Source organism: Homarus americanus, unplaced genomic scaffold, assembly GCF_018991925.1.
Source record: "Homarus americanus isolate GMGI-L3 unplaced genomic scaffold, GMGI_Hamer_2.0 scaffold49760, whole genome shotgun sequence".
NCBI classification, from domain to species: Eukaryota; Metazoa; Arthropoda; class Malacostraca; order Decapoda; family Nephropidae; genus Homarus; species Homarus americanus.
The window spans coordinates 4,437-16,011 of NW_024735242.1; the positions used below are offsets into that span (position 1 = coordinate 4,437).

General features: G+C 52.6%; 1 protein-coding gene across 1 annotated transcript; it reads left to right on the forward strand.

The window, feature by feature from the left end:
• Nucleotides 1–1,703: 1,703 nt before the first annotated feature.
• LOC121870826 (collagen alpha-1(I) chain-like) lies at nucleotides 1,704–9,047 on the forward strand. Its single transcript, XM_042372794.1, has 7 exons — nucleotides 1,704–1,887; nucleotides 3,620–4,198; nucleotides 4,676–5,145; nucleotides 5,696–5,973; nucleotides 6,870–7,251; nucleotides 8,060–8,545; nucleotides 8,811–9,047. Exons 1-7 carry the CDS (start codon nucleotides 1,704–1,706, stop codon nucleotides 9,045–9,047), a joined length of 2,616 nt encoding a protein of 871 aa, XP_042228728.1.
• The last annotated feature ends 2,528 nt before the right edge of the window (nucleotides 9,048–11,575 follow it).

The following is an 11,575-nucleotide window of genomic DNA, read 5'->3' on the forward strand; positions in this document are numbered from 1 at the left end:
AACCCACCAAATTACAGCCAATAGGAGAAGAGAACAGTCAGTCATCTCAACACCTCAACTTATGTTTTCCTGTTGGATATTATTCTCTGTTACCTTCTTCAGAATGCACTGATATTGGAAAAGTGTTGGGGGGTGTATATATTTAACGTTGCATCTACCAGCTTGTTTCACTGTCTCATATATATTACATACTTCCAGCAGTCCCTTACTGAACTGTGATTGGTGGACTATTTTTTTAAACCACCAAATTACAACCAATAGGAGAAAAGAACAGTCAGTCAGCACAACGCCTCAACTTATGTTTTCCTGTTGGATATTATTCTTTGTTACCTACTTCAGAATGGGATGATATTGGAAAAGTGATGGAGGGTGTATTTATTTAGCGTAGCATCAACCAAAGTTCAAAATAGCGCAAAAATTAATGCACATAGGGGCCCAACAGGTCTGGCACTCCCAGGGGCCCTCCTAGGGGGAACGGCACCAACAGGTGCCAATGCAGGGGCGCCGACGCGTCATTGGACATTCTCAGGGGTCGCGGGGCCTCCAGGGACCCTTCCTAGGGGGGCGGCACCCCTAGCACCCTCCCAGGGGCGCCCGTGCCCCAAGGAGCCCTCTCTGTGGGCGGCACTACCCCCAGGGACTTTCCCATGGGTGGTGGGGCTCCCACAAACCCATTCAGGAGCTCCGGGGACCCAAGGGACGGCGGAGCAACCAGGGACTTTCCCAGGGATAACGGCGCCCCCAGAGACACTCCCAGTTATAAAAGCGTCCCAGGGACCTTTCCAGGGACCCTTTCCAGTGCTGTGGGGCTCCCAGGGGATCTCCCATAGGTGCTTGCAGCCGAGCGATCGTTCGAGGGGCCGCGACGTCACCAGGGACCCTCCCAAGGGCGGTTACGTCCCACGGGCTATCGTAATGGCGGCGGCGCCCCCAGGGGCCCTATCAGTGGTGCCATTCCCCCAGGGACACTGCCCTATGACATGCTTGTTCGCTGTCTCAGATATATTAAATACTTCCACCAGTCCCTTACTGAACTGTGATTGGTGGACTTTTCTTTAACCCACCAAATTACAGCCAATAGGAGAAGAGAACAGTCAGTCAGCTCAACACCTCAACTTATGTTTTCCTGTTGGATATTATTCTCTGTTACCTTCTTCAGAATGGACTGATATTGGAAAACTGTTGGGGGTGTATATATTTAACGTTGCATCTACCAGCTTGTTTCACTGTCTCATATATATTTCATACTTCCAGCAGTCCCTTACTGAACTGTGATTGTTGGACTATTTTTTTAAACCACCAAATTACAACCAATAGGAGAAAAGAACAGTCAGTCAGCACAACGCCTCAACTTATGTTTTCCTGTTGGATATTATTCTCTGTTACCTTCTTCAGAATGGGATGATATTGGAAAAGTGATGGAGGGAGTATTTATTTAGAGTAGCATCAACCAAAGTTCAAAATAGCGCAAAAATTACTGCACATAGGGGCCCAACAGGTCTGGCGCTCCCAGGGGCCGTCCTAGGGGTAACGGCGCCAACAGGTACCAATGCAGGTGCGCTGACGCGTCATTGGAGATTCCCAGGGGTCGCGGGGCCTCCAGGGACCCTTCCTAGGGGGGCCCCACCCCTAGCACCCTCGCAGGGGCACCGGAGTCCTAAGGAGGCCTCTCTGGGGGCGGCGCTGCCCCCAGGGACTCTCCCATGGGTGTTGGCGGTCCCATGAACCCATTCAGGGGCTCCGGGGCCCCAAGGGGTGGCGGAGCCCCCTGGGACCTTCCCAGGGATAAAGGAGCCATCAAAGGTACTCCCAGTTATAGAAGCGTCTCCAGGGACCTTCCCAGGGACCCTTTCAAGTCCGGTGGGGTTCCCAGGGAATCTCCCATTGGTACTTACGGTCTCACGGCCCCTTCCAGGGGTGGCGACGTCCCCTGGGACCCTCTTAAGGGCGGTTATGTCCCAGGGGCCCTCATAACGACGGCGACACCTCCAGGGGTCCTTTCAGGGGTGTCATTCCCTCAGGAACTCTGCCAAGGGTCCCCAAAGGCCCTATGACATGCTTGTTCGGTGTCTCAAATATATTACATACTTCCAGCAGTCCCTTACAGAACTGTGATTGGTGAACTATTCTTTTGACCCACCAAATTACAGCCAATAGGAGAAGAAAACAGTCAGTCAGCACAACACCTCAACTTATGTTTTCCTGTTGGATATATTCTTTGTTACCTTCTTCAGAATGCGAAGATATTGGAAAAGTCTTGGAGGGGTGTATATATTGAACGTTGCATCTACCACCTTGTTTAGCTGTCTCATTTATATTACATACTTCCAGCATTCCCGTACTGAACTGTCATTGGTGGACTATTTTTTTTAACCCACCTAATTACAGCCAATAGGAAAAGAGAGCAGTTAGTCAGCACAACACCTCAACTTATGTTTTCCTGTTGGATATTATTCTCTGTTACCTTCTTCAGAATGCGATGATAATGGAAAAGTGATGGAGGGTGTATTTATTTAGAGTAGCATCAACCAAAATTCAAAATAGCGCAAAAATTACTGCACACAAGGGCCCTACAGGTTTGGCGCTCCCTGGGGCCCTCCTAGGGGCAACGGTGCCAACAGGGGCCAATGAAGGGGTGCTGACGCCTCATTGGACCTTCTCAGGGGTCGCAGCGCCTCCAGGGACCCTTCCACGGGAGGCGGCACTCCTAGCACCCTCCCAGGGGCGCCCGTGCCCCAAGGAGCCCTCTCTGGGGCGGCACTACCCCAAGGGACTTTCCCATGGGTGGTGGGGCTCCCAGAAACCCATTCAAGAGCTCTGGGGACCTAAGGTCGCGGCGGAGGAACCAGGGACTTTCCCAGGGATAACGGCACCCCCGAGACACTCCCAGTTATAAAAGCGTCCCAGGGACCTTTCCAGTGCTGTGGGGCTCCCAGAGGATCTCTCATAGGTGCTTGCAGCCGAGCGATCGTTCGAGGGGCCGCGACGTCCCCAGGGACCCTCCCAAGGGCGGTTACGTCCTACGGGCTATCGTAATGGGGGCGGCGCTCCCAGGGGCCCTATCAGTGGTGCCGTTCCCCCAGGGACTCTGCCCTATGACATGCTTGTTCGCTGTCTCAGATATATTACATACTTCCACCAGTCTCTTACTGAACTGTGATTGGTGGACTTTTCTTTAACCAACCAAATTACAGCCAATAGGAGAAGAGAACAGTCAGTCAGCTCAACACCTCAACTTATGTTTTCCTGTTGGATATTTTTCTTTGTTACCTGCTTCAGAGTGCACTGATATTGGAAAAGTGTTGGGGGGTGGATATATTTAACGTTGCATCTACCAGCTTGTTTCACTGTCTCATATATATTACATACTTCCAGCAGTCCCTTACTGAACTGTGATTGGTGGACTATTTTTTTAAACCACCAAATTACAACCAATAGGAGAAAAGAACAGTCAGTCAGCACAACGCCTCAACTTATGTTTTCCTGTTGGATATTATTCTTTGTTACCTACTTCAGAATGGGATGATATTGGAAAAGTGATGGAGGGTGTATTTATTTAGCGTAGCATCAACCAAAGTTCAAAATAGCGCAAAAATTAATGCACATAGGGGCCCAACAGGTCTGGCACTCCCAGGGGCCCTCCTAGGGGGAACGGCGCCAACAGGTGCCAATGCAGGGGCGCCGACGCGTCATTGGACATTCTCAGGGGTCGCGGGGCCTCCGGGGACCCTTCCTAGGGGGGCGGCACCCCTAGCACCCTCCCAGGGGCGCCCGTGCCCCAAGGAGCCCTCTCTGTGGGCGGCACTACCCCCAGGGACTTTCCCATGGGTGGTGGGGCTCCCAGAAACCCATTCAGAAGCTCCGGGGACCCAAGGGACGGCGGAGCAAACAGGGACTTTCCCAGGGATAACGGCGCCCCCAGAGACACTCCCAGTTATAAAAGCGTCCCAGGGACCTTTCCAGGGACCGTTTCCAGTGCTGTGGGGCTCCCAGGGGTTCTCCCATAGGTGCTTGCAGCCGAGCGATCGTTCGAGGGGCCGCGACGTCACCAGGGACCCTCCCAAGGGCGGTTACGTCCCACGGGCTATCGTAATGGCGGCGGCGCCCCCAGGGGCCCTATCAGTGGTGCCGTTCCCCAAGGGACTCTGCCCTATGACATGCTTGTTCGCTGTTTCAGATATATTACATACTTCCACTAGTCCCTTACTGAACTGTGATTGGTGGACTTTTCTTTAACCCATCAAATTACAGCCAATAGGAGAAGAGAACTGTCAGTCAGCTCAACATCTCAACTTATGTTTTCCTGTTGGATATTATTCTCTGTTACCTTCTTCAGAATGCACTGATATTGGAAAAGTGCTGGGGGTGTATATATTTAACGTTGCATCTACCAGCTTGTTTCACTGTCTCATATATATTACATACTTCCAGCAGTCCCTTACTGAACTGTGATTGGTGGACTATTTTTTTAAACCACCAAATTACAACCAATAGGAGAAAAGAACAGTCAGTCAGCACAACGCCTCAACTTATGTTTTCCTGTTGGATATTATTCTTTGTTACCTACTTCAGAATGGGATGATATTGGAAAAGTGATGGAGGGTGTATTTATTTAGCGTAGCATCAACCAAAGTTCAAAATAGCGCAAAAATTAATGCACATAGGGGCCCAACAGGTCTGGCACTCCCAGGGGCCCTCCTAGGGGGAACGGCGCCAACAGGTGCCAATGCAGGGGCGCCGACGCGTCATTGGACATTCTCAGGGGTCGCAGGGCCTCCAGGGACCCTTCCTAGGGGGGCGGCACCCGTAGCACCCTCCCAGGGGCGCCCGTGCCCCAAGGAGCCCTCTCTGTGGGCGGCACTACCCCTAGGGACTTTCCCATGGGGGGTGGGGCTCCCAGAAACCCATTCAGGAGCTCTGGGGACCCAAGGGACGGCGGAGCAACCAGGGACATTCCCAGGGATAACGGCGCCCCCAGAGACACTCCCAGTTATAAAAGCGTCCCAGAGACCTTTCCAGGGACCCTTTCCAGTGCTGTGGGGCTCCCAGGGGATCTCCCATAGGTGCTTGCAGCCGAGCGATCGTTCGAGAGGCCGCGACATCACCAGGGACCCTCCCAAGGGCGATTATGTCCCACGGGCTATCGTAATGGCGGCGGCGCCCCCAGGGGCCCTATTAGTGGTGCCGTTCCCCCAGGGACTCTGCCCTATGACATACTTGTTCGCTATCTCTGATATATTACATACTTCCACCAGTCCCTTACTGAACTGTGATTGGTGGACTTTTCTTTAACCCACCAAATTACAGCCAATAGGAGAAGAGAACAGTCAGTCAGCTCAACACCTCAACTTATGTTTTCCTGTTGGATATTATTCTGTTACCTTCTTCAGAATGCACTGATATTGGAAAAGTGTTGGGGGTGTATATATTTAACGTTGCATCTACCAGCTTGTTTCACTGTCTCATATATATTACATACTTCCAGCAGTCCCTCACTGAACTGTGATTGGTGGACTATTTTTTTAAACCCCCAAATTACAACCAATAGGAGAAAAGAACAGTCCCAGTCAACTGCTTCAACTTATGTTTTCCTGTTGGATATTATTCTCTGTTACCTTTTTCAGAATGCACTGATATTGGAAATGTGATGGAGGGTGTATTTATTTAGCGTTGCATACACCATAGTTCAAAATAGCGCAAAAACTACTGCACCAAGGAGCCCTACAGGTCGGGCACTCTCAGGGGACCTCCTGGGGGCAACGGCGCCAACAGGGGCCAATGCAGGGGCGCCAACGCCTCACTAGACCTTCTCAGGGGTCGCGGCGCCTCCCGGGACCCTTCAGGAAAATTGGCACCTAGCACCCTCCCAGGGGCGTCAGTCCTAAGGAGGCCTCTATGGGCGGCGCTGCAGGGACTCTCCCATGGGTGGTGGCGGTCCCAGGAACCCCATTCAGGGGGCTCTGATTTGAGAGTGTGAGCCCCTGGGACCTTCCCAGAGATAACGGAGCCATCAAAGGTACTCCCAGTTATAGAAGCGTCTCCAGGGACCTTCCCAGGGACCCTTTCAAGTCCGGTGGGGTTCCCAGGGGATCTCCCATTGGTACTTACGGTCTCACAGCCCCTTCCAGGGGTGGCGACGTCCCCTGGGACCCTCTTAAGGGCGGTTATGTCCCAGGGGCTCTCATAACGACGGCGACGCCTCCAGGGGTCCTTTCAGGGGTGTCATTCCCTCAGGAACTCTGCCAAGGGTCCCCAAAGGCCCTATGACATGCTTGTTCGGTGTCTCAAATATATTACATACTTCCAGCAGTCCCTTACAGAACTGTGATTGGTGAACTATTCTTTTAACCCACCAAATTACAGCCAATAGGAGAAGAAAACAGTCAGTCAGCACAACACCTCAACTTATGTTTTCCTGTTGGATATATTCTTTGTTACCTTCTTCAGAATGCGAAGATATTGGAAAAGTCTTGGAGGGGTGTATATGTTGAGCGTTGCATCTACCACCTTGTTTAGCTGTCTCATTTTATATTACATGCTTCCAGCATTCTCGTACTGAACTGTCATTGTTGGACTATTTTTAACACAAATTACAGCCAATAGAAAAAGAGCAGTTAGTCAGCACAACACCTCAACTTATGTTTTCCTGTTGGATATTATTCTCTGTTACCTTCTTCAGAATGCGATGATAATGGAAAAGTGATGGAGGGTGTATTTATTTAGAGTAGCATCAACCAAAATTCAAAATAACGCAAAAACTACTGCACACAAGGGCCCTACAGGTTTGGCGCTCCCAGGGGCCCTCCTAGGGGCAACGGTGCCAACAGGGGCCAATGAAGGGGTGCCGACGCCTCATTGGACCTTCTCAGGGGTCGCAGCGCCTCCAGGGACCCTTCCACGGGAGGCGGCACTCCTAGCACCCTCCCAGGGGCGCCCGTGCCCCAAGGAGCCCTCTCTGGGGCGGCACTTCCCCCCAGGGACTTTCCCATGGGTGGTGGGGCTCCCAGAAACCCATTCAAGAGCTCTGGGGACCTAAGGGGCGGCGGAGGAACCAGGGACTTTCCCAGGGATAACGGCGCCCCCGAGACACTCCCAGTTATAAAAGCGTCCCAGGGACCTTTCCAGGGACCCTTTCCAGTGCTGTGGGGCTCCCAGAGGATCTCCCATAGGTGCTTGCAGCCGAGCGATCGTTCGAGGGGCCGCGACGTCCCCAGGGACCCTCCCAAGGGCGGTTACGTCCCACGGGCTATCGTAATGGGGGAGGCGCTCCCAGGGGCCCTATCAGTGGTGCCGTTCCCCCAGGGACTCTGCCCTATGACATGCTTGTTCGCTGTCTCAGATATATTACATACTTCCACCAGTCCCTTACTGAACTGTGATTGGTGGACTTTTCTTTAACCCACCAAATTACAGCCAATAGGAGAAGAGAACAGTCAGTCAGCTCAACACCTCAACTTATGTTTTCCTGTTGGATATTATTCTCTGTTACCTGCTTCAGAATGCACTGATATTGGAAAAGTGTTGAGGGTGTATATATTTAACGTTGCATCTATCAGCTTGTTTCACTGTCTCATATATATTACATACTTCCAGCAGTCCCTTACTGAACTGTGATTGGTGGATTATTTTTTTAAACCACCAAATTACAGCCAATAGGAGAAGGTAACAGTCAGTCAGCACAACACCTCAACTTATGTTTTCCTGTTGGATATTATTCTGTTATCTTCTTCAGAATGCGATGATATTAGAAATGTGATGGAGGGTGTATTTATTTAGCAATGCATCAACCATAGTTCAAAATAGCTCAAAAACTACTGCACCCAAAGGCCCTACAGGTCTGGCGCTCTCAGGGGCCCTCCTAGGGGAAACGGCGCCAACAGGGGCCTTTGCAGGGGCGCCAACACCTCATTGGACCTTCTTAGGGGTCGCGGCGCCTCCAGGGACCCTTCCACGAGCGGCTGCACCCCTAGCACCTTTCCACTGGTGTCGATGCAATTAGTGACCGATCCTTGGACGATGGGGCACCGAGGGACCCTCACAGGGGCAGCAACCCCCCTAGATATCTTACGAGGAGCGACGACGTTCCCAGGAATCCACCCAGGGACGGCGGCGACCCCAGCAACCTCCAAGGGGCGCTGGCGTTGCAAGGAGCCCTCTCTTGGGCCGGCGCTGCCCCAGGGACTCTGCCATGGGCGGTGGCGGTCTCAGGAACCCATTCAGGGGCTCCGGGGCCCCAAGGGGCAGTGGAGCCCCCAGGGACCTTCCCAAGGATAATGGTGCCCCCAGAGAGACCCCCAGTGATAGAAACGTCCCCAGCGACCTTCCCGGGGACCCTTTCAAGTGCGGTGGGGCTCCCAGGGGATCTCCCATTGGTACTTATGGCCTCACGGCCCCTTACAGGGGCGGCGACGTCCCCAGGGACCCTCCCAAGGGCGGTTACGTCCTAGGGGCCCTCGTAAAGGCGACGACGCCCCCAGGGTCCTCTCAGGGGTGTCGTTCCCCCAGGGACTCTGCCAAGGGTCCCCAAAGGCTCTATGACATGCCTGTTCGCTGTCTCAAATATATTACATACTTCCAGCAGTCCCTTACTGAACTGTGATTGGTGGACTATTTTTTTAAACCTCCAAATTACAGCCAATAGGAGAAGAGAACAGTCAGTCAGCACAACACCTCAACTTATGTTTTCCTGTTGGATATTATTCTCTGTTACCTTCTTCAGAATACGAGAATATTGGAAATGTGATGGAGGGTGTATTTATTTAGCGTTGCATCAACCATAGTTCAAAATAGCACAAATCTACTGCACCCAGGGGCCCTACAGGTCTGGCTCTCTCAGGGGACCTCCTAGGGGCAACAGCGCCAACAGGGGCCAATGCAGGGGCACCGACGCCTCACTGGACCTTCTCAGGGGTCGCGGCATCACCAGGGACCCTCCCAAGGGCAGTTACATCCCAGGGGCCCTCGTAACGGCGGCGGCGACCCCAGGGGTCCTCTCAGGGATGTCGTTCCCTCAGGGGCTCTGCCAAGGGTCCCCAAAGGCCCAATGACATGCTTTTTTGCTGTCTCAAATATATTACATACTTCCACCAGTCCCTTATTGAAATGTAATTGGTGGACTTTTCTTTTAACGCACCAAATTACAGCCAATAGGAGAAGAAAACAGTCAATCAGCTCAACACCTCAACTTATGTTTTCCTGTTGGATATTATTTTCTGTTACCTTCTTCAGAATGCAATGATATTGGAAAAGTGTTGGGGGGTGTATATATTTAACGTTGCATCTGGCAGCTTGTTTCGCTGTCTCATATATATTACATACTTGCAGCAGTCCCTTACTAAACTGTGATTGGTGAACTATTTTTTTAAACCTCCAAATTGCAGCCAATAGGAGAAGAGAACAGTCAGTCAGCACAACACCTCAACTTATGTTTTCCTGTTGGATATTATTCTCTGTTACCTTCTTCAGAATGCGAGAATATTGGAAATGTGATGGAAGGTGTATTTATTTAGCGTTGCATCAACCATAGTTCAAAATAGCACAAATCTACTGCACCCAGGGGCCCTACAGGTCTGGCTCTCTCAGGGGACCTCCTAGGGGCAACGGCGCCAACCGGGGCCAATGCAGGGGCACCGACGCCTCAATGGACGTTCTCAGGGGTCGCGGCGTCACCAGGGACCCTTCCACGGGCGGTGGCACCCCTAGCACCTTCCCAGGGGTGTCGATGCACTCAGTGACCAATCCTTGAAGATGCGGCACCGAGGGACCCACACAGGGGCAGCAGTGTCCTCAGATATCTTACGAGGGGCAACGACGCTCCCAGGGATCCACCCAGGGACTCTCCCATGGATGGTAGCGCTCCCAGGAACCCATTCAGGGGTTCCGGGGCCCCAAGGGGCGGCGGAGCCCCCCGGGACCCTCCCAGGGATAACGGTGCCCCCAGAGACACTCCCAGACATAAAAGCGTCCCCAGGGACCTTCCCAGGGACCCTTTCAAGTGGGGCGGGGCTTTCAGGGGATCTCCCATGGGGTCTTGCGGCCAGACACCCCTTCCAGGTTCGGCGACGTTCCGAGGGACCCTCCCAAGGGCGGTTACGTCCCAGGGGCCCTCGTAACGGCGGCGGCGACCCCAGGGGTCCTCTCAGGTGTGTCGTTTCCCCGGGGACTCTGCCAAGGGTCCCCAAAGGCCCAATGACATGCTTGTTTGCTGTCTCAAATATGTTACATACTTCCAGCAGTCCCTTACTGAACTGTGATTGGTGGACTATTTTTATAAACCACCAAATTTCAGCCAAAAGGAGAAGATAACAGTCAGTCAGCACAACACCTCAACTTATGTTTTCCTGTTGGATATTATTTTCTGTGACCTTCTTCAGATTGCGATGATATTGGAAATGTGATGGAGGATGTATTTATTTAGCGTAGCATCAACCATAGTTCAAAATAGCGCAAAAACTACTGCACCCAGGGGCCCTACAGGTCTGGCTCTCCCAGGAGGTCTCCTAGGGGGAACGGCGCCTACAGGGGCCAATGCAGGGGCTCTGACGCCTCATTCGACCTTCTCAGGGGTCGCGGCGCCTCAAGGGACCCTTCCAGGGGGGGGGGGGCGGCAACCCTAGCACCTTCCCAGGGGTGTCGGCGCACTCAGTGACCAATCGTTGGACGGTGGGGCACCGAGGGACCCTCACAGGGGCGGCACCGCCCCCAGACATCTTACGAGGGGCGGCGACGGTCCCAGGGATTCACCCAGGGACGGCAGCAATTCCGGGGAGAGTCGCTGGTGCCCCAAGGAGCCCTCTCTGGGGTAGGAACTGCCCTCAGGGACTCTCCCATGGGTGGTGGCGGTCCCAGGAACCCATTCAGGAGCTCTGGGGCCCCAAGGGGCGGTGGAGCCCCTTGGGACCTTCCCAGGGATAATGACACCCCCGCAGACACTCCCAGTTATAGAAGCTTCCCCACGGACCTTCCCAGGGACCCTTTCAAGTGATGTTGGGCTCCCAGGGGATCTCCCATTGGCACTTACGGCCTCACGGCCCTTTCCAGGGGCGGCGACGTCCCCAGGGATCCTCCCAAGGGCGGTTACGTCCCAGGGGCCCTCGCAATGGGGGCGGCGCCCCCAGGACTCTGCCAAGGGTCCCCAAAGGCCCTATGACATGCGTGTTCCCTGTCTTAAATATATTTCATACTTCCACCAGTCCCTTACTGAACTGTGATTGGTGGACTTTTCTCTTAACCCACCAAATAACAACCAATAGGAGAAGAGAACAGTCAGTCAGCAAAACACCTCAATTTATGTTTTCCTGTTGGATATTATTCTGTTACCTTCTTCAGAATGCAATGATATTGGAAAAGTGTCGGGGGGGTGTACGTATTTAACGTTGCATCTACCAGCTTTTTTTACTGTTTCATATATATTACATACTTCCAGCAGTCCCTTACTGAACTGTGATTGGTGGATTATTTTTTTAAACCACCAAATTACAGCCAATAGGAGAAGGTAACAGTCAGTCAGCACAACACCTCAACTTATGTTTTCCTGTTGGATATTATTCTGTTATCTTCTTCAGAATGCGATGAT